The sequence below is a fragment of the Xiphophorus maculatus genome, chromosome 1, assembly GCF_002775205.1.
Source record: "Xiphophorus maculatus strain JP 163 A chromosome 1, X_maculatus-5.0-male, whole genome shotgun sequence".
Classification (NCBI taxonomy): Eukaryota; Metazoa; Chordata; class Actinopteri; order Cyprinodontiformes; family Poeciliidae; genus Xiphophorus; species Xiphophorus maculatus.
Window position 1 is genome coordinate 9,309,955 of NC_036443.1, and position 23,503 is coordinate 9,333,457.

Below are 23,503 nucleotides of genomic sequence, written 5' to 3' on the forward strand. Positions count from 1 at the left end.
ACAGGTGGGCAATTTAAACACACAAATCACTTTATTTATTTCAATATCACAGCTAGATTTGCACCAATCAGAGATTTGGGGACCCAAACAATCCAATACCAATTTTAGATTTAGAAGTAATGTCAGAAAGTATTTGTATGATAATTTTTTTATAACACATACACTTTACACTTTATATATGTATATAAAAATAAATTGTTTTTTATGTATTAGAGTGATCTCTCTCTGCAACACTAAAATTCTACAAATACAGTAACATAAGCTTATGACAAAGCTGGTCCAGATAGAGCTGGTGATACCAGTCTGTGCCTTCTGCAGTGGAAAAAGAAGTCACTGGTTCCCAGTCGCAAAAACGGCAAGACTGGGAACTTTAGAGCTCGGTGAGGAATCCTGAGTTCAGAATCCAATGTGGTCATTCCCATGTAGAAAGCTGTGAAGAGTTCTGGTATAAGCTATAAACAAAGTCCAATATTTTGGAGCGTTATATGTTAGCTAATCGTTAGCTTAACCTTAAGTTAACAGTAGCTTATGCATTAGCTAGCTTTAAAGCTTGAAAACGAGTCAAAAGGTTTTCAGCTGATCACTGTTTTTAAATCCTTGTAAGGTTAACTGTGTAAGGAATGTAGATGGGTGTAAATTTCAGAACAGAGAGTTAAAAGAGTTTAGTGGAGTTTTGTGACTGATGAAACAAGGCAATTAAATAAATCTGTGATAGAAAAAGTCTGAAGGGCAGCGACTGAATTATTTTCAAGTGATCGCCTCAGAGCGTTTCACAGAGCTGCACCAAAACAGCACAGCCTCTCATTGTTGTGCTCCGTGACCCACTAACTCTGAGCACAAACAAATAGAACAAAAACATTAGAGATAAGTTACATAATGGATGATTACTGTCGGTGTTAGTGGGCTGAGTCAAGTTGGATCTCATTGAACTCGTCTCTGTTGGATTAATGAGCTACTCACAGTCTGTACTTGTACTTTATGAGTGTTTGACATAGTGTCATGCTTTATAAAATTTTTTATGGGGTTAGGGGATTGATAGAGTAAGAAAGTACAAAGGCTCAGGTCAGTCAGGAACACTTTAACCAGGTTAACCACATAAATCAGAGCAAAAAGAAGAACTGCTAACTCATTCAAGAACTGTCCCCCTTCAGTAAGGAGCTTTGCCTTAATTGTACATCAACAAATAAGTAAAACTCAACACAAATAAATATTTTATTGTAGATTTAATGAGCTTTACAGAGAAATTAGAACCAAGTTGTTTGAAGAATTAAACATAAGATTACAATTTAAAGAAAGGGTTATCCGCTTTCAAGAACAAACTTCTCCAAGTCCTCAAGGTATTTAGGACTTTGAGAGCTTAACTTCAAGACTGGCCTGGTTATTTGTATCAGCGTTTTTGTTTTTCTTGTCCTATTTCATAGTTTCTAAGGGTACCTGAAAGGAGATCTCTGTCTTAATGAATCTTTAATTGTAACATCCTTTTTCTAGATTTCTCTTTGGAATCTCTTTGGAAGCTCAATTATTATGAATTAGATAGCAGTCCAAAAGATATCATAACAAACAATCCCCATTTGATTGTTTGCTTGCTTCAAACAAGCATTTTGATTGTTTGAAGCATTTTTTTCCAAACAAAGTTGCCCAGATAATCAGGTCTCCTTCTCTTGGGTATAGGTTTGTTCAATATCTTGTCTCAAAACAATTGGCTATTGCAGACAAAACCTGCATTGGCCCTTATATAATCTTAACACATAAAGATGCATTTTAAGAAAATTACCCATGAGAACCATGGTTGTTCACAGGATAAACAAAGCAAACTCTTCCCTCCAGAGTGTGGGTCAGTCTCCGCCTCGAACTCTGGAGAAGAGAGAAGTTCAGGTGTCTTGTCGTCTTGTTGATGAGTGACGGTAGGATACAGAGACAGATATGCTAAATATGGAATCCTTTACGCTGTTCTTATTTTGGTCTGTCATGATGAAGAATGATCTGAGTCATAAAGCAACAATCTTGATTTACAGGTTGATCTACTTACCATGCACCCATAATCATGAGATATGGATTATGACTAAAAGAATAAGATCCTGGATAGAAGAGGCTGAAAGAACTCCTTTGTAAGGTTTCTGGATTGAGTCTTAGGCCCTGGATCCATTTTGGCATTCGATCAGATGGAAAATCTGATCGAATGCCAATGTCGATGTGTCTTTGGACAAGACACTTCACCCATCTTGCCTGCTAGTGGGGGTCAGAGGGCCCGGTGACGCCGGTGCATGACAGCCTTGTTTCTGTCAGACTGCCCCAGGGCAGCTGTGGCTACTATCCAGTAGCTTGCCACCATCAGCGTGTGAGTGTCTGCATGAATGGCTCATTAACTGCACTGTAGTGTGAAGTGCTTTGGGGTCCTCTAGACTTGATAAGGGGCTAAAACCAGAAAGCCAACACCATGGATGGATGAACGGACTATTTCTATGTACATAACGTTGTACTGCCTTTGAGTTTGACTGAAACTGCAAAACATTTTTAATAAATGTGATTTTTTTATTTTGCTACTTATAATTACTGAGTTTGAAAATCAAATTGTTCTTCACTTAGGCCTCTTCCTCTAGCTCTTTGTAAATTAATACTTGTTTATTGCAGTAAGTTGAGCTTCAGAAGCTTTTAGTATCACTTGATTAATGTGAATTGGTTTGGCTTGCATAGCTCATTGTTTAAAGGAACATCTAAGGATGCTTTTTCTTTTGTACTATAAAACTTGGCCTGTAAATGTATACTCTTGCTGTGTGGTCATGGACGAAGGCAGTAGAGTGTCTAAAAATCAGAACTAAGTTTAGGACTGTATCACCCCATGCTTATTGTTTATCTTTACATTTCTTCTTCTCTGATATTTCTCTATGTTTGCTCATTGTCTTAGTTTTTCATCTGATAGTTTGAAGGGGGGAAGGGGGTGTTGTAGTTTTATGCAGATATCCGCCACATCAGTCTGTACTGTTAATCCACCAACTTGTAGCCATCAGTTTCTTCTTTTATTATTCCTCACCCTCCTAACACCTCACTATATTTTCATTCCAGTCCTTCTTTATGTTTTCCTTAAAAGCAGCAAAACCCCAGACTGGGTGTTACGGAAACCAAGCCCATGATCCGTGTTTTGTCAGCGTGTTTTCACAGGCCTCACTCTCCAGCTTCCCAGTGTTGTAGCGATGCATCCTGTTTCCATTAGCCTGTTCCTCTGCTCCTCTGTGTGTACACAAATCTGTTTTAAAAAGGCCTTGAATGACGTAAAAACTACAAGACAATGAGCCATCTGTAGACTCCAGTACGTGTGCTGACATTGTGCTGGAGATTGCAGGATCCAGAACCAGCAACTGCAGAAGCACTTTCCCTTTTTGTTCAAATTGAGGGAAAACGCAATAAAGGATTCCATTAGGATTGTATTTTTTTTTAGAGATTTGGTCCTGGACAAAAGTAATTGATGGGGTATGAATCCAGATAGGCTTCTCACTCCTTGATATTTACTCAGTTCAGATGCATGGGTAGAAATATGTGGTCCTTTACTGGAGGAACGGTAGTTTAGGGTTTTACTTCGTATCTTGTTTTAGCTTGTTTTAGAACCATAAATTTCTAGTCTGTTATGTGATCAATCTCTGGAGAGCTCTAGATTTCAGATATATATCCCAAGCCTCAGCTTCAGCACTGTGAACTCTCTGCATGTTCCCCATTTGAGGTGGCACTAAGGAATTTCAGCTGTTTTGTATGAGCTCATAGGATCGTTCCAGGATGTTTCTATTGCCCAAGCTTCTTCTTCTCCCTCCAGCTAAAGCTTTTTTCCCCTCTGCAGCCGAAATTCTGACAATTGGCTCAATTGTCTAACTTTCCAAGCGCCAACTATTTATGTAATGGCGTATCACTGTTTAGTGTCTATTTGCTCATCCTTTTCCTCTGTATGTATCTGACATTCAGCATCTTGCCAACGTGGTTACTGGAATTGTTATTGCGGCTCTGTGCTTCTTTTTTATTACTATTATACATAAAAATCTATTATTTAAAGAGGAAAAACTACAATAGAAAATGAGATAAGAGTGGCAAAGAAGATTCCTCTTTTTACAACAGGCTTTCCTGGCATCCCGGGTACCAGCATGTTATTTTTCCTTATTGTCTTGTACATTTCTCTCTTGCTTGTTCTTACATGATGTTCTGATGTGTTTCCCAGCATTTTACTTTCTGTTTTCTCAACTTAAAATACAAGTGTCCTTTTGATTGCATAGGCATTTCTCTTTTTGTAATGTCATCATTTTAGCATTTTTTATACTTTTTCATTTTTGCATCCATCTATCCATCCCTCTTCTAAACCTGCTCATTCTTGAAGTCTTGAACTGGTGCCTATCTCCAGTAGTCATTGGGCGTGACGCTGGACCGGTCAGCAGTCATGCGAAAACAACCCACGCATGTAAGCACCGCACAGAAAGACCTCAGGCCAAGATTACAACCTATGAACCTATTGCTGCAATGCAACAGTAGAGAAAATACTTTTTTAAAATGTGCTTCTATTTCTCATATGTGAGCTTAACCTAAGAACTTTTGCAAATAAACACAAACAAAAGAATAGTTTGCACATTTTTAGTTAAAACTTTTCTCCAGTTTCGTAGATTTAACCTTTTTTTTATTAAAGATTTAATGAATTTGTGCAGGCCACCTTCTGTCTGTTTCCAATAGCTACTGAACTTTTAAAAATGATAATGTAAGTACATTTCTAAATGTAGCTTGTTCAGCTATTAGCAGTTTACTTGCTCTATTTAGAGTAATCAAGCTGTGAAATACGCAGACTGTATGTATGTTTGCTCATCAGGCAGTTTTTGTACAGGTTAAGTCAGAGTGTCAGAGCAGTGGGACATTACCAGCATTCACTGCCCAAAGTGTTAGAGGAAGAGAGTGGAAGGTGAGCAGTAGGCAGTGTTTGAAAACGCTTCACTGTCTCAGTCCTTCTTCTAGTGCTGCCTTTATTTATACCTGTATCAAACCTCTGGGGAAAATACAACTTTTTCTTCTTGAAAAATATTAGATGAATCACATATGTTGGGTGTTAAATAAAACCGAATAAATTTTCACCCTGAAGTAGAGTGATAATTCAGCCATTGTGCAAATGTTTATTTTCTTTGTTTGTTCTCACACAAGGAAGTTTTACTGTCCATATGAGGGGGGATTCAGGAAGATATAACAGGAAACAAAACATGGAAGAAACAGGCTTCTCGTTTCCAAAAGATATGTGCGTGTTTGCGAGCGGACATGTTCTCCTGTGGGAAATGGCCTGTCTTCCTGTGGTGCTGCTTCTTTTCATGCATTGGACCTGCCATTGGCCCTGAGCTGATGAATATTCACACAACTGACAAACAGTGGACAGATAAACAAAGATGAAGCCAATTAGTTTCTAAAACCAGAGAGAGAGAAAGAGAGAGGAAGACAGATTTGTCCAAGCAGGATGCCTGTGTGTTTCCACCACTTGTTGCACACAAGGAGAGGAACTGTACCAAAGTCATCCATGGCTAATTGATTTTAGCCCTGATGGTCACAGAGCTGCTAAGTATCATCAACCTACATCACAGGGTTCAAATCAAAAACAGGAAATGTCTTCATAGCTGTCAAAGTGTGGACTTGTTCTCATGTGAAGCAGCGAAGCAGTGCGTGTTTCGCCCTGAGGGCTTTTCAGTCACATTTCACTCTCAGTGTGTGTGTGGATTACTGAGAAGGCGGGTGGAAATTCACACCCAAATAAACAAAAGATGGATTGTTTTGTGTTGGTCTTGACCTACTGGTATTTTTCCCACTGCTCGTTGCATCAGAACCTCTCTGGTGTAACCTTCCCATTGCTGTCACAGGGAAAAAGAATCTCCCCATCACTTGTTATAGACAGATAGATCATAATATTGAACCGTATCACGTAGCTTCACATCTATTATCTGTTGCTCTTTCCTTTTTTTCTGTATTTTCAGTATCTGTACGTTTTTTACCCACGTTACTTGCTAATATGACCAGCACATCTCTGAGGACAGCATGTACGTTACACTTTTAATATCACAACTCATGATAGCATGGTAATACAACATAAGCTGTTATTAACACAACATGCAGGCGTTTTATCTTACAGATAATCTTGGTGAACTACTGACTACATAAAAACATTTATGTGTATTTTAGTTCATTTTCCTCTTGTCAGCACTCATTCAGTTTAGACAAGTTTTTAGTTCAGGTGTCTCATTCTGAACCATTAAATTTGTTTTAAAGTTTGAATGTGATAATCAGTGAATTACAAATCTTTACATTATTAAAATTTGTGTGATGATTTGAAACTTTGAGGAGCCAAATTTTTTTTCACAGTTCTTTATAGTCACAGTTAAACTGAAGAGATGTTTAAGTTCCAGCACTTACTACTCCAACAAAAACAAATGAGGTGAAACTAAAACTTTATCTGGCGTTTACTCCTCCTTAGGGTGGCGCTATCTCCATCCTCACTGCCTGTGAAAGACCCAATGATTTCACTGGACTGGTTCTCATAAGCCCGATGGTCCAGATGAACCCAGAGTCTGCAACACCCTTTAAGGTACTGCCTCGTGGTCTATGTGTTTATTATCACAACTGCACTTCTTTTTTTTATTATTTATGTTTTTCTTTCCTACCTCTGTCAACAATCAAATTTCAGTTCCTGCAACCAGTGTCATCTTTTCAAACCCAGACTTCAGCTAAATCAAAATCTTTAATGGGACAGAGAGGGTCTGTTGTTTCCTAGATATTTGTTTTAATATGATCTTTTCTTTTGTTTGATTTGTTTTCTTTTAAATTGATGCCAACTTAAAATAGCAAAACACTCGGATGTGAAGAGAACTGTGAAAATGTTCAGACAAAGTAGGATTCTCCTGACGAAGGTGTCAGATTGTGAAAACAAACTAAAAAATAAAAAATAAAAATCTCAGCCGGCTCCTTCTCCCCAAAGGTTTTCGTGGCGAAGCTCCTGAACCACATGCTGCCGAGCCTCTCTCTGGGATCCATCGAGTCCAAATGGATCTCACGGGACAAAACGCAGGTGAGAGACAGACACTGGTTGCCGTGAATCTGAGTAGGTATGCTCTGTTGATGTATCTGAATTATCAAGTGGTTGGTGTGTGTGTGTGTGTGTGTGTGTGTGTGTGTGTGTGTGTGTGTGTGTGTGTGTGTGTGTGTGTGTGTGTGTGTGTGTGTGTCTCATGGGAAAATGTGTCCAGTGGTGTACATTCATGTGAAGTTGAGCAATTTTTGAACAATCCCAGGATGAAGACCGCACCTGTTTGGCAACTACAAACAAAGTGTATTTACTTTGTGTCACATTTAAAGTAGCTGCAGCTTAATCACGAGGAAGCCAGATACAAGCATGCTGTCACGTTCACACACCTGTGAAACCACGCCTTCACGCAAGTTTGTGAAACTTTACATGCGCATGTATCTCAGTAGCCACACATCCTGCTATTTCCACTTCCTGTAATAAGACAGAGGAAGTTTTTGAGTTCAACAATAGGTGGCTTTAACCTTTGTATTATGGTTTGGGTCAATGTGACCCATTTAAATTTTTGTGTTGATCAAAGTAAGATAAGATAAGATAAGATAAATCTTTATTGTCATTGTCACAAGGACAACGAAATTTAAAAGGTGCCATCAGTCAGTGCATATGCTTAAAAACAAAAAATAACTGTCTCACAATTCACACACAATGTAGTGCAGGTTACACTTTCATTTCTTTCCATGAAATGTGACGTTTTCGCATCTAACGTCATGAACTGCTGTGTCAAATGTCTGCACACAGTTTGTATACAAAGATGATGTTGCGGGTCAGATGGTAAACTAAAACGGTCAACATCACCACACCAAATCCGAGGTAGATTGTCGTCTTCTAATGTCATCAAAATGACTCCTGGTCCTACTAGATTTGCTGTCGCAAGATCTGATGATGTTGAATCTTTGCATCCCCACTCATGGAGAAGATAATCCTCAACATGACTAACTTGGAGGGGAGACGTGTCTTTCAAGAAAAATAGAAACCACTGGATCTAACTGCCTTGAATGCGTACACTGGACTCCTGTATTAGCTGTAATATACAGGTCAAAGGGTGAAGCAGCTGCAAGTTTTTGGAATGAGATGAGAGTAAAACAAGCACCTCTCGTGTGAGATGCAAGAAATAAATCTGCAGAAAGCACGCAGTTACATTCTGTCTATCATGTGGGGAACACTGAAAATGTTGAATACTGAAAACCTCCGAAAATGGGGCAAGTTAAATGGAAAAAAAAGTGTTTGTGAAGAGGGAAAAATTTAAATCAGGAGTTCTTCAATATAGTATTAAAATTGTATATTTCTTTTTCTCATCTCTTCTAAATGTTTGTATAACCTAAAATAAAGTTATTATTGGTTTAAGTTAATTTTTTTGCCTGTCTAGAGTGGATTTAAACAATACGGGTCAGAATAACTAATAAGAACAGACCCACCAGAAAGAAGTAATAATGCAAAAATTACTCATCACAAATAAACCATAACAAAGCCACAAACGAAAACACACAAAACCGAAGACCTATGACAAAAACAAACGTTTTGTCCTTAAATATGTAGTTTGACAGAAGCTGTAGAATTAGACTTGTTGACTCACAGATCTTCTTACACGTATTGTTTATTTGATCACCTTTGACATATTTAAACTGTTTCGGTTACACTTAGTCACAGCTGTGTGTACTCAGAAACACGTTTGTGTATTAGATAGCATATATGAAATACAGTGTAGGGTGTGTCCATTGCAGGGAATAATATAGGATAAACTCTCTTTTCTTGATTTTCAATTTTTCACTCCATGGGATTTTCTGCCTTTTATGGGTTTCTTTTAGTATTCATCTTTTATAGCCACATCTCCTCCCACAAAACCACTCATTATGAACTTCAAAAATATTTACTTTACAAATATGGATGCTTTGTTTAAAAACGGACTCAGAAAAAGTCATGGCAAACAACAGCTTAGGTAATAAAATGGGGCGCAAAATAAGGAATTGCTTTGGACACTTGTGTTATAAAACATGCAACTATTTTAAATGATGTTATGTAGCTGTCTGAGTTGATTGGTGTGAAAAAATGTTTTGAAAGACAAAACAATAAAAGTACTATGGCTGTGACTTGCAGAGTTTAACATTTATTAAAAAATTAATTCAACATTTTTTTTAAAGAGAGACCAAAACAGAAAGGCAAAAAATAACCACAATTAATATTGAAATGATGTTTCTCAGGTGACAATAACAAATTAAAACAAACAAACTATAAACACTGTATACTTTCAGGGTGTCATCATTTAATTACTTTATGCAAAGACAGAATACGTTACTTCTAAAATATTGTAATATGTTTTTTCCTGTATTTCGAAATTGATCGCAAAACTGTTGTGAGGATTTGAGTTTTCTGTGTATTAATTTAGGTTTCTGTGTTCTATTTAGTTCCTGTTGTCTCGTCTGCCCTTGATTACTCCCAGCTGTGTCTCGTGTTCCCTGATTACCCCTTGTGTATCCAATCTCACCTGTGTTCCCTGTTTCCTTGCCGGGTCCTCGTCTAACGTCTATTCTACCTGCAGTTGTGTCTATTGTACCAGTTGCTACCAGTATTTGAGCTCCTTGCCTCTGCTCACCTGTGCTGCCTGGATTATTGTGTTTGTTCATCATTAAACCATCGTTTACTCTCCATACCTGGATCTACCGCGTCTACCTCACCACCTCTCAACTGCAATTTATGACAACTGTGAGAATCACCCTCTAAACGCAGTAGTTTCAAAGTCACATGGAATATGATAGGTTTTTGTTGTCGTGCTGTTTAAGTAGTAACACTGGGACTCCAACAATCTGATGTTAGTCAGGCTATCTGCTCCAGTAGCCGGCCTGCAAACAGCTGCTTCACTGACACGAATCAAAACATCACCAGGGTCCAAGAAAAACAAACCATAAATCTGTGTTGGGGGGGAAAAAAATGCATAGACAATAAGAGCAAGAGAAAAAAAAAGATTTCATAAAACATAACTAAATCAAAAACATACTGTGTAGATGAGTTGTTGGTTTAGAGGTTATGTTTACATTGTGTTTCATAAATGTCAAATCCTATTCTGTGCTTTTGGGTTTATTTTTATGCCCTGTGGGATTTATTTTGTTGTTCTAAAACCTTGCTTGATATCAAAGCATGGAGGAATGCTGCAAAATCAATGTTACGGAGTCCGCCCAACACTGTCCTTTCTGCTCATAACTCTTTTGTATGGATGTCTCCCGTCAGGTTGAGGCATATGACAATGATGAGCTGAACTACCATGGCAGGTTACGGGTGTCGTTTGGCATCCAGCTGATGGCGGCGGCCGAGAGGATCGAGAGGGCGATCCCATCCATCAGCTGGCCCTTCCTGCTCCTCCACGGCGACGCTGACAAGCTCTGTGACATCCGAGGCTCTAAGATGATGTATGAGAAAGCTGCAAGTTCGGATAAAAAACTAACGGTATGTGTGAGTTCTCACAGAGGCGATCCCTTTTTTTGAGAAAAACATGTGACATGATATTTTTAGCTGAGCAAAGTGTGATAGGTTTATTTGCACAGCATTGTTCAAAGATAATGTAATTCAAAGTCCTATGCAGGAAGATCAACAGCACAGGAGTAATAAAAATCACATTTATGACAAGACATACTAAAAGAACTGTTCATTTCAAAATTGCATAAAAAGAAAAAAACTCAAATTTGAACAAATGAACAGATGAGAAATGACATAAACTAACTGATTAAACAGTATTTGACCTTTAGAAGAAAGACACAGAAAAAATGAATGTTTTGGTCCTGATCTACAGGAAATAACAGTTTATGAACTGAGAGTTTGTTCCTGAGCTGAGGAGAGTAAAAAATAAAGTCTGCCTCCCCCGTGTTTAGTTTTGGTCCTGGGAACACTGAAGGAACATGATTTATACTTCGCCAGCATCTCTAAAATCCATTCATGCTGTGCCGTTATAGACCATCACCAAGATTTTAAATTCTGTTCATTTTACAAACAGGAGCGAGCACAGCAATTTCAGGACTGGTCAAATATAATGACTTCTTTCTGATTTTGATTAGCTGCAGTTCATTCAGGATCTACTGCAGCTGCCATATTTATGTATTTACAATGACATTTAAAGGCACAATTGAAACAATCAGACAGGCTTCTGCTAAAATAAAAGCTTGTATGAATTTTTCTGTGTTTTTGTTTTACCACAAAATGTCTATTTTAGGGTGTAATAGTTTGACTTAGTAATAGATTACCTGTTAAATTTCAAGTCTGACTCCATGGCATCAAATCTAGTTAAATGATGACTTCTAACTCTGCATTTTTGTGACTAAAACAATTATTTCTGCATTAGACTGAAGGTTTGTAAATTGAAGTTTTTGTGAGGGTGAAAGCTATTTCTGATCATGTCAAGGTTTCTAAGAACCTCCAGACATCCAGTCCACACATATACAGCACAAGGTTTTTAAAATATTCAAGTTTTCTCACCAAAACGTACCCTGAAATTGTTCTACTCCTTACACCTAAATCTAAATCATGCTTTGATTTAGATTTAGTGCTCATCAAATGGCTGTCATATTAGAAAATGTTCGGTTTTCCTTAACAATAACAGTTGTCAGAGGGTTTTTATGCATATCATCTCTCTGACGTGGCCAAATGTTTTCCCAGATCTTTGAAGGAGGATACCACGCTCTCCATCATGACCTCCCTGAAGTGGCCGAGACTGTGCTGAAGGACGTGACGAGCTGGATCACAGACCGACTCCCTCCAGCATCGACGCCACCGCAGCAAGGCTCGTAGATCTCCTCTCCAACATAAAAAATAATAAAAAAAGAACTCAGTCAGCGCTCCAAGGAGACTCCCAAACCTTATCCCACCAGGCGTACATCCTTTCCCGAAGCCATGTGAGGCGCAACACTTCTTTCCTGTCCAAGGGAGGTGTTTGAGCTCACTGATCTGACATCGTGTTTTCTGTCTGAAGGGTTTACTAACATCATTTCCCATCTTCTTTAAGAAGATGATGCCATCACAAACTCTGATCCTAGAAACTCAGCAAAAATAAAAAATTCTTAGCAGAATCTACAATCAGGGATGTGCCTCATGCGGTCCAGCCAGTGGGTGTGTTGGTTTTGTCATCATCTCCTGGTCTCCTGCGCTGCTCGAGTGAAGTTGAAATCACATTAAGCTATGGTTCTAAGTGCAATAATGACATTATCCTGTATTAGTTACTGAATTGATCTTTTAGATACTAATATCAAATGTAACACCTTGCGTGATCCGAAGAAATAGCACTTGCTTTTCCGTCCCTCAATCTGCAATACATCAAAAGGTCAAGTTGCTGTCTGATCTCTGCTAGGGGGGATGGCTAAGGTCACCTCAAACTGTTAATAACTGGTTTCTCCAATATTCCAATACAAACGCCATAAATCTTTCTGAGTTCACTTTATATTCATAAGAAATCCTATCTTTTCTTGACTTCTTTCATATGTTTTCTTTGGTCTGAAGACAGAAGCTCTAATAAACAGCTCAAAATCAATGCTTCTTCAATAAAGAAGATTCAGACATGTTTTTTGTTTTTAGCTAATAGATTTGAAGACATTTTATATATGGCACTGTTTACCTTTTTTTAAATAAATGAGTGCTTTCAATGACAGAGTCGTGAGCACAATCGTTTCTAGGAGGCAAATTAACCAGGTGATGCTGTTGTGACTTTCTCTGCAGATGGGGCCTCATACTAAGAGGTCAAAGGTCAAATGTTTTGACCCCTTTAAGGCCACGGTTGACTTCACTGTTAGTGGTTCATGTAGCATCTGTTTGCTGAATAGGGAATACCTCACAGCTGTGAAAGGAATTAACATGGTTCTCTCGGGGGAAGCTCCACTGTCTCACAAAACGAATCATACCCTTGAATTTAGTCAGATTTTGTCAAGCACAAACCGAAACGTATTCTGTTGGATTTCTGTGTGATAGAACAACACAAAGTAGCGGCTAAGTGGGAAGTTGAACAAATCTGAACGGTCAATACTCTGTTGAAGCACCTTTTGTGTAATTGCAGAGCAGATCTTTTGAGGTCGCTGCCAGCTTTGCACATGACAATTTTTGCACATTCTTGTAGGCAGTATAGCTCAAGTTCAGTCAGATGGTGGCCATAAATGATCGTCAGTTCAAGTCTTCCCTCAGATAGATTCTTAGTTGGATTTAGGTCTCGACTTTGACTGGGCTATTCTAACACATGAACATACTTTGATGTGAACCATTACGCTGCAGCTCTGGCTCTACATGGTTAGTTGTTCTGTTGGAAGGTGAACCTCTGGCTCAGTCTCAGGTCTTTTGCTGTCTATAAAAGGTTTTATTCCAGGTTGACCCTGTCTATAGCTCCACACTCTTCCCATCAACTTTGCCTAGTTTCTCCGTCGCTGCTGGAAATATCAGCCCCGAAGCATAATGTTGCCACCACCATGTTTCCCTGTGAATACGCATGTTCTCGGTAATGTGCAGTGCCTCCACAGGAGGCATTTTCCATGTCAAGCACAAAGTTCAATGTTTGTCTAATCTAACTTGGACACCATTTGTTACATGTTTGTCCCCTAAATACCATCCATCCATCCATTTTCTAATGCCCTTGTCCCTAGTGGGGTCGGGAGGTGCTGGTGTCTATCTCCAGCTAACGTTCCGGGCGAGAGGCGGGGTTTCACCCTGGAGAGGTCGCCAGTCCGTCGCAGGGCAACACAAAGACAGACTGGACAAACAACCATGCACACACACACCCTAAATACCATGTAAAAAACCACTGCGTATGGGACATTTTTCCCCTTTTAATAACACTTTCTTCTTGCTACTTTAAAAAAAAAATTCACTTTAAGTGTATAAATATAGTTACATATCAGAAGTTAATATAAAACCTTGTTTTAAAGTAGAACGCTTTGGAATAGCTGTCTTATTCTGAGTTTGAATGCTAGATAGAAATAATTACTACAATTATTCTAAAATGGACTTCTTTATAGAAAGCTACAGTTGAAGGAGTAGCAGAAGCAGCTGTCACCTCTTTCATTCTGTTCCCCCCCCAAACAGCAGTGTATCTCCCCTGAAGTCAACCTTGGCTTTAAACATCTAAGCAATCATGTCACACCAGCTTTTATTTTTGATTAAAACATTTTAACATTGACTTTTTTTATTCTTTAATTGTAAGCTAAGCAGGCACACACTGCGCCGTACCGTCCTGTAATTAGCCGCTGTCGCTACCTGTTGCTTTGAAGCGTTCACAATGAGAAAACATTTTAGAAGTCAGGGCCCCAACATCAGGATCACAGTTAGCTCATTGTTGGTATTCAACCAACTTGTTATATGCGCCTTTTTAGAAGAATTGTAATTATTAGTGTTGGGTGAGTTTAAATGAATCACGCAGAGTTCACAGACACTCGTGCAGGAGGTGTGGGGAACATGGTGATGACTTGCTGTCATGTTTATCTGCAGCAGCAGTTCTTTTGTTTCAAATGCGCTTCACATGTGCCGTCACCAGGGGGATCCCAGCTGAAGTGATACAATGAGAGGAATCTCTGGGTTCTACACGTCTTTCCAACTTTCCGTCTCCTCTGGTCGCACCGCGTTTCACTGTGCGCTGGGTCTGGCGTTTTTGTTTCATCTTTCATCTTCCTCTCCTTTTTTTTTTTTTTGGCTACGAATGCTAACGATTGCTCTTTGTTCTGTCCATCACGTACGCCTTTGCTCTGTCACAGATTCAGACATGTTGTCCACGGACACCCACACCGTCACATGCAGGGAACTATCTCGGCAGCAACAGGCTGCGAGGATGCATTGTGGAGATTTTGTTTTTGCCTTAGAGCGCTCTTTTTGTCCTGTAAAATGTACAACTCTGGTAAACCTGAAAGGTTTAGCTCAGCTTAGTGCTGGATCATACCACACAGTGTCCAAGTGAGCATCCTAAAATTTCTCTTCCACAGATGATTGTCTGTTTTGTGTGTGATCGACAGCTCAGGAAAAAAAAATGTCAAATTTGAAGTAATAGCATTTATTATCACATCACACAGAAGATTTACCCTCAACCTGCATCACCCTCTGTGCAGATATAGACAGAAACGTAATGCATTCCTGATTCTCAGGGGGAGTCAGCCCTTTTAACCCCCAACCAGAACCGTTCACACTTCAAACACAATCTCCTCCTGATTAGGTTGCAGCAGATCCAGCAGCACACAAAGGCTGCCCAGTCCCCAGTTGTATTCAAACTCCTAATGGCTCCCCTGCTGCACAGCATCAGCACAATGACCTCAGTTTGCAGCAAAATTTAGAATAAAAAAGGAGAAGCTCTACCTGTCAGACCAGGGGGGTGGATATTACTGCCTGTTGTTTGCTTTGATGGTAGAGAGAGAAACCGGGATGCAACGAGAGGAAAAAGCGAGGAAAGAAGCCAACCGTAACCATGGCAGCGCTTTCTGATTCTTCTTTTTTCCCCCTCTCTCTCTCTCCTGCGAAATCACTCAGTAAAAATAAATATCCTCATTAATTTTGTGGCAGACTAGAGGGTCTCGAGGCTTGTTGTCCATTTGCTGCTCTGAGGATTCCCTTTTTGTGTGAGTGTTGAGATAAGAGACTAAAGCATCATCAGCTCGCAGTGAATAATAAGAGCTGCATGCGCTGAATCCTAAACAGCAGGGATTATACACCATTTGTGTCAAATGAGGAGCTTTCCTTGGACATTGTGTGGTTGGAATTTCCCTTTTTTTTCTTCATACATTTGTCTAATTTTTTTACACATACATTCCATGTCTCTGTTAAATAGTGATAAAACACAGTCCAGCACTTTCCCAATAGATTACATTCCTGTTCATCCCAACAGTCAACAATCTCTGGCTTCACTTATTTTAAAGACAACGCATGTCCACTGACATGTGTTGTGGTCAAATTGCTCACGCTGAGACAGCCATGTGAAAATGTTCAGTTCAGATCCCGACTTCGGACAGGCGCTCTATATTAAGTAACTGGGGAGGGGAAAAAAGGGGGCAGAACAGAGCTGAATCCCAATTGGGCTGTGGCTTTTTATAACAAAGCCAGATTCATCCTGCCTGCTGGTTTGTCAATAGGGACGCTGTTTCTGTTTGAGTTTTTTTTTTTTTTTTTTTACGACTTTAGGACTGTTTCTATGAAAAGAGCTGTTATTTATGACAGGAGTGAAGGGGCAGAGGCCAGTCTTTCTACAGTTTAATGAGATTAATCTGTTCTGAGGAGACTCCATGAAGTGTTCCATTAACGGGATAGTTTGTACCTTTTTTTTTGGAGTGAGGTTCTATTCAAAGGTTATAAGCTGCTGATATCTTATAAAACCTTCTTGGGATTTATAAAGTCTAAAGTCTAAAGTATGTGATATAGGCTAAGTCTAACAGTTTCTCTGAGAGGGAACAAGGCCAAAGCAGATTTCTGCCATCTTAGAGCATCTCAAAAATGCCATAGAAGTTCATTCAATTGCTGTCTTTATGAGTCTTTAAACCAGTGGTGTCCAAAGGGTGGCCTGCGGGCTCTTTGTAGATATTATAATGATATAATATGACCACAGTTCAAGAATGGTTGAAATTTGACTCACAAGCACAATCAGTTCACGAACACAGACACATTTAAATTTAAAATGTAAACTATAGGATAGATTCATCTTATATTATCTCAGATTTTCTTTTGTTTTTTGCTTTTACTCTAATTCACAGTAAATAGGATCACAAACATGCATCTTTTTCCACTGATAAAATATCTGATTATGATAATAATCGTACAGTTTTGAAAGAAAGTAGGGCTTATATACCTTTCTTATTGTCGAGATCACAACTTTTCCAGACTAAAACAAAAATAATAATTGACCATTATTTGTAAAAAAAAAAAAAAAAAAAAAAAAAAAACTTTTAATAGCAAACATTTGAGAAACTCTTTCAGCTTCAGATCAACAATGATTTTCAAATATGTGAGTACCCAGTAGTTTCATTAAAATATTGGAAATTTTGTTACTTACCATGGGTCTACGGGTGATGGAGGTTGGGGGGGGAGTGTGCCACTAATTATCTTCCGGTATGACACACATTTAGAGAACACGTGAAGCATTTCTGGTCAAATGACTGAAAGAAATGCAAAGTAGCATAAATGGTTAATTATAGTAATCAGTCAGGTCCTATAATGTCCATAATGTGGACACATCAAGCAGAAATGCTGGAATGGACAAATGCAGAGGGAACCTTTGCACTCGCTCTCAGCAAAGGTTTGACAATACTGGCCACTGCTTTTCCTTATCTGTTTTACGTCACATTAAAATAAAATAAATCTTAATGTTTTGTTTTTCTTTTGGCCTGTTCAAATGAAAGACACCTACAAGTTGCTGTTAAGTTTTATTCTGAAAAATAAAAGTAGAAAAAGTGGAACAGAAGTCTTTCTTCTTCTATTCAGTATCTATTGTGACATTGGGGGCACACCTCCATTTCCTGTGTAAACATTCTTCAGCTTTTTACATAGATGAAACACCCTGGTAATGTGTCAATGGTCTAAAGGTTTTTAAAATAACCATAGCATGTGATGTATTTGACAGTTGTTTTAAAAGGCAGATATTTTGTTTAGTCTGGATCCCTCCGGTTTTTGTTTTTTTTGTTTTGTTTTTTGGGAGGGGGGTTTCAACAGAACCTCATCTCAAAAATTCTGAACTATCCCTTTATGGTGATCATGTTGCTGTGCTTAAGCTGTCAGCAAGATTTGAACAGGTCTTCTCCAATTTGCTGCGAATGCTAAAAACAAGTAAATAAAAGTAATTAATCAGTGTAGTTTAGTGTCTTGAAAGACGTAATGGGTGCATAACAACAAATTTTAGAACTCCTGTTCAAATCTTGCTGTTGTTAAGAAACCTTGTACAATTATTGTACAATAGCTTTGTATTTATAACACACAAAAATGACAATTGTATTGTATTTTAGCTATTTTTTATTTGTCTCGTGTAGAGTACTATTAACAAACAACTTCATGTATTGGCATGTATGTACTAGTTACACAATGTCAATGTCAATGCATGTTTTATACCAGAACCTATTCAGACATCCTGATGTTCACCTATTCCACTTATAGAGCTGTTGTATATGTAGTCAGCAATCAAACAATGCTTTTCTAAGGAGATTTATACGGTAAGGAATTTACTCCAGTATGTTTTAGATGATGCTGGATGCGAAATGAAACTACTGCCAAATAATTTTACAGAGTTTTGAATTCATTTTCATGTTCTAAACATCTAAAGGTGATCTTACTCTTCAAAATAGAAAATGTGGCTACGAAGGTGTCATGTTTAACAAATATTAAATGCAATTCAGCAGTTTTGAGAGTGAAAGGAACTCATCCAAAATCTTAAGCATTAATCAGAAACAAAGAAAACCTTTGATTACATTTCTTAAAACACAATTTACGAGTTATTCCTGACAATACATGCATTGTAAAACGTTGTTTTATCTATGTTGTTTATGCTTATTGCTGATGAATGTGCACATTATAAATCTTTGCCTGCATTGAACCATAAGCTAATTAGAAATGCACCATTTGAATCAGATGGTTTGTCCTGATTGGCTCATTGATAATGGGGGACTGGCTAGCTCACACCTGATTGGTGCATGTCCAATAAGGATATTTTAATATACATGAAGGCTAACATTCATGTTGCTCCTCACTTTCTGACATCTACTGTCGTGTTCACCTGCTTGTGTACCTCTTATCAGTCTCATTAAATTTATGTCTATTAGTCCTTATTAATGTGCAAACAAGGAAGCAGACATACATTAAAAACTGCTTCTGCTCCTTTTGATACAAGATGAACTTCGCTACTTAAATGCCTCCCAGCTTTGTTACACACCTGTTCAAATCCATTTTATGTTAATACCAAAAAAAAACTTTAGATGAAAACTGTTAGAGTTTACCAAGGCTTATAGTAGCTAAATTACTGAGTTGATGCATAAGCATTGATCAAAATTGTATAAAATAGATAAATCAGGGGTTTTATGTTGTTGTTTTTTGTGGGAGCTTAAAATAACATTTTTAAATATAGTTTTCCATCAGTGTGACTATTTTGAATGATTGGTTAATTTGCACGTGTATCTGGAGCAACTCTCTCCATGAATCATTCTGGCTCCTCTTAAGGGATTTTAAGTGTCTATGAAGGGAAAGTCCCCAACGTAATACAAAGCCTGGAGAGATTAGATTGTATTTGTAGGGAAATAAAACACAGAGGATTGGATAGTTAAGTCTTCCTTGTATATTTTCTGTGTTGATTTGTCTTAACATGTTGTAATGTTACTGAAGGACGGTTTCAATATTCCTGCGCTGGTGTTCTTCTATGTCCTCCAAGCTGTAATCCAACTTAAATTCAGGTATTAAATCTGCTTTTGACGGAGATAATAAAATCACTTCATTGGTCGGGTGTTCATCATTTGAAAGTTTGTAACTGTAAATAAGATGGGTTTAAAAAAAATAACACTGAAAATTCTTCTGAATGTCAATCTACTTATTGCTAGACTGTTCACGACGTCCACATTGTCTTTTAAAATAAAAAACTTGACTGTTTAACTGCCCTGTGTGACTTTTTTTAATGTCCAATTCTCTATCTTGTGTGAGTTTAAATGTTATTTTTTCTTAACTTCATGTCAAAACGTATTTTAAAGACGAAAATGTTTCTCAAAAAAGTAAAAACCCACAATTAGTTTAATGAGGATAACCAGCTCCTGCATGGTGCAGATTTTTCCACAGCATATAAATCCTGGTTTGTTCGCATTTCAAAAAAAGCAGTAGTAAAATTAATATTTATTTTTATTTATTTATTGAGCTTATTTTATAGAGCAGACACACAATAACATGGACCAACTGAATAAAGCAGCAGTCCCACGCCTGTGTCATGGTGCTTACAGCATGAGATAATTTGCAGCACTTGTCCCTATATGGGCTTCTACTGTATGTATATTAAGATAGTATTAGCCAGTGGAAGGGTAATGGAAGAGTAACATAATTTAAAATAATCATACTTTATAACTACAAACCAAAATCATAGATGGTGTCACATAAGGTCAGTCATAAAACTAGAAATACTTCTGATCTTACAGTTTCTTTATATTCTGCTCTCTGGAAATTGGAAATTTTGGAGGGGATAATCACTCATATTTCAGAATGTCAAAGATTCACAGCAATGCAGATCAATCTTTATTTGTAAGTATGTTGCACCCTCCTGTGTCAACATTATGCTTTCCATTTTTTTATCATTATTGGCTTTTTTGTTGTTGTTTTTTTTTTTTGCTTCAGTCATTAACATTCCAAACAAATATCTGGGATTTTTTTTAGGTTTGATTCCTTAAACTCTAATTTTAGCAATTAAAACATCATCAAACTTTCGGATATCAACAAAAATGCTGATGTTTTCCCATTCCATATATGCAAACTGAAAGACGTATGTTAAATAAAAAATCGACATTTTCCCTCCCCCAAGACTTTAGGTCATTATTAAAAAATGCCATAAATACATATATATATTTATTTTCAATCTTATGTAATATTTTAATCTTCTGAGACAGTAATTTTGAGGTTTCATTAGCTGTAAACCATAATCATCTAAATGAACAAAAATAAGTGTTTGAAATACATTATTCGGTGTATTGCATCAATATTATGAACAAGCTTTACTTTCTAAATTGAACTTTTCATTGATACTTTTGTTTATTGAGACGCTTGTGTACCCAAAAACTGGTATTCGGAAACCCAGCAGCTGTACTTCACTTGTTTTATACATACTTACCAGTAGATGGCAGCATTGCTTTGTAGTAATAATTAACGCCAGCCTATTTGTATGAATGTGCTGCTTGTTAAATTCATACATGCGATACATGAATGAACGTGGGATGTATTCAGAGATTTGTTTTGGGTGTGACCTTGATTCTACTTTGGTGAAAATAATGAGGTTAATGTGTCACAAAACGTCAAACACTGAAAGTTTAAAGCATGTAGCTTGACATTTAAAAGCAAAATGCCTATCATTTTGTGCTCTGATGTTTTAGTTATGCATCCTCTATGGGTATTGTCATTGCTTAAATCTAACATCATTAAACATATCTGGCTATATTGCAATGTCAGTGCTTGATGATACTATTGTCACGCTTTTTTTATGGTTTCTTTTTTTTTGCTTTCTGTCCCATATTTCTCTTTCCGCGTCCCTCTCACTCTGAATATGTAGGCCTTGCAGCTCTCTTTGAGTCAGTTTTGGAATTGGCTGGAACCACATTAGCTGCAATTCTCAAAGGGGAAACACTTTGAGGAAAGCCTTGACCTGAATCCACACTCTTGTTGATTTTAGTCTTTCACTATACATGAAGGATGCACTGCCTCTAACTCCTGCTCCTGTAGGTCCACAAGGAATTCAACATGCAGAAAAGTGCGTTCCCACGAGGAGTGCAGAGCTTAATTTTTATGTCAGTACATTTCACACCAATTGATTTCAACAGTCCAGGAAATAATCATCTTATCTGTTAGAATGAGCAAAGTTACACGCATGATGCAGTGTATTTTAAGAGCACTCCCTCAAACATTTGTGTTAAATAAACATATATTTCTACAATAAGTGTCATTTTTCATGGTGTGTTGTGCTTTGTTAAGTTGATTTTCCCAGCAGGGGGAGTCTGAAGTTCTTGTTTTCCCATGTTAGTTAAAAACAAAGCAATAAGCCAATCAGAAACCAGCTCAAGGAATTAAATAAGGGTTCTTTGTGACCATGGCAACAGTTTTACCTCAGTGACAGATAGAAGGTGAGAGATAGAGATGGAAGAGCGGCTAATGCATTATTGACTAGAGTCAGTGGGTTACTGCAAACTTCACTGGAGAGTTTGCAGTGTCTTTAAAGTGGAGCTTGGTGACCTGAGTGCATTTTGACCTCTTTCTGTCTACGAACTCTAACAGAAGACTAACTATCTAATCAGAGAAAGCTAAGGTAAGAAAGGTGAACAGGAAAATAGGAGTCAACAGTAACACTGCAACTAAAGATACGTCATATGACATATCATTACAACAAAGTGAATGAGAAAAATGTAATATTATACTTGGAAAGAATTCTAACAAAACACTGGAAAATGTGGAGCACAGTTCCCTTGCAGAAAAAGGTCCTGGACTCAAATCCCATCCAGGGGTATTTCTGCACGAACTTTGCACGTTCTCCCCGTGCATTCATGGGTTCTGTCCAGATACTCTGACTTCTTCCCCCACAGCCCAAAAACATAGCTGTTAGGTTAATTGGTATCATTAAATTTCTAAATTGTTCTTGGAATACATGTTTTTTTGTTTGTTTGTTTGTTTTGTCCTGTGTGTCTCTGTGTTGGTTTGAGATGGACTGCCAAGCTATCCAGGATTTACCCTGACTCTCACATTGATGGATAAATGGTGTGTATATGTAATCAGTCGCCCAAGTCTTTACACATCTAGAAAGTGAAGAATTTGCCTGTTCGAAATAGCTCAAAGTCAGTCAGAATAGCCTGTCAACATCACATCACGTTTCAAATTGGGTTTCCACAATAATATAGTTTAACTTAAACCATTCCATTGTATCTCTGGCTTTTACAATGGAGGTTGCAAGTCTTCTGCAATTTCCAACTGTTTTCCCAGAATTTATATAACTTGACAAAATGCAAGAAATTTCAAGGGTTGAGATACTTTTGCAAGACACAGTTCATGCTGAGTGATTATTGCAGATTTATAGTCAAAGTAAATATGCACACACCTATTTGGAATGCTATGGCTTGAATTCGATTTGAATTAATTTATTTACTTGAAAGAGGACAGAACAGCTTAATAAAACACATGTCAATTTCTGAAATAAAAGTTTTTGAAATAGTGTTTGTAATCTGTAGTCCTATGGCCATGAAGTTAATATATTAGTAATATTTTTGTGTTGTTGTCGAAACAAAAATGCATGCTGTTGTAAACTTCCATATGCTGGAACCTTAGCTGACGTTTTTCACTTTTTAAATTTGGTCAAATATAAACTACCTGAAAAACGCATCTAACTTAGTTTGAAATGGTGGAAAATTTTCTACCATACTAATTCAGCTTTTTTTCATTTAGAGATAAGTTACGTCAGGGTTTGGGGTTATTTCAGTTTAATTAAATCTAGATTATTTTATGAGAACCTTGATGAACTAATTAACTTCTCGCAGATAAATTTTACTCAGTCTACTTTTACAGTTCTTAAATTATAAACATGATTTAACATTTCTGTCAGGCTCTCAAGGCCACCTTTGTGGGTGCGGCCTTTTTTGGAGCGTACAAATATAGTTCTGCCTTCAATCCCACCCTTTCTTCCATGGTTGTATGCAATTGGCTGTCGTGCTATCATTCTTAAATTTGATTGGTTCTGCGTTCTGTCAGTTTCAGAAGCCCCGCCTTCTAAAACCAGCG

General features: G+C 37.7%; 1 protein-coding gene across 3 annotated transcripts in view; it reads left to right on the forward strand.

Annotated features, from left to right (window-relative positions):
- mgll (monoglyceride lipase) overlaps positions 1–19,640 on the forward strand; it is a 39,386-nt gene extending 19,746 nt beyond the window's left edge. For all 3 annotated transcript variants that reach the window (XM_023329142.1, XM_023329146.1, XM_005814652.2), the window contains 4 exons: positions 6,476–6,586; positions 6,977–7,066; positions 10,304–10,519; positions 11,723–19,640. In XM_023329142.1, the coding sequence (XP_023184910.1) occupies positions 6,476–6,586; positions 6,977–7,066; positions 10,304–10,519; positions 11,723–11,854 (549 nt within the window). In that variant the 3' untranslated portion in view covers positions 11,855–19,640. The remainder of the gene's footprint in view (positions 1–6,475; positions 6,587–6,976; positions 7,067–10,303; positions 10,520–11,722) is intronic.
- Positions 19,641–23,503: the final 3,863 nt, after the last annotated feature.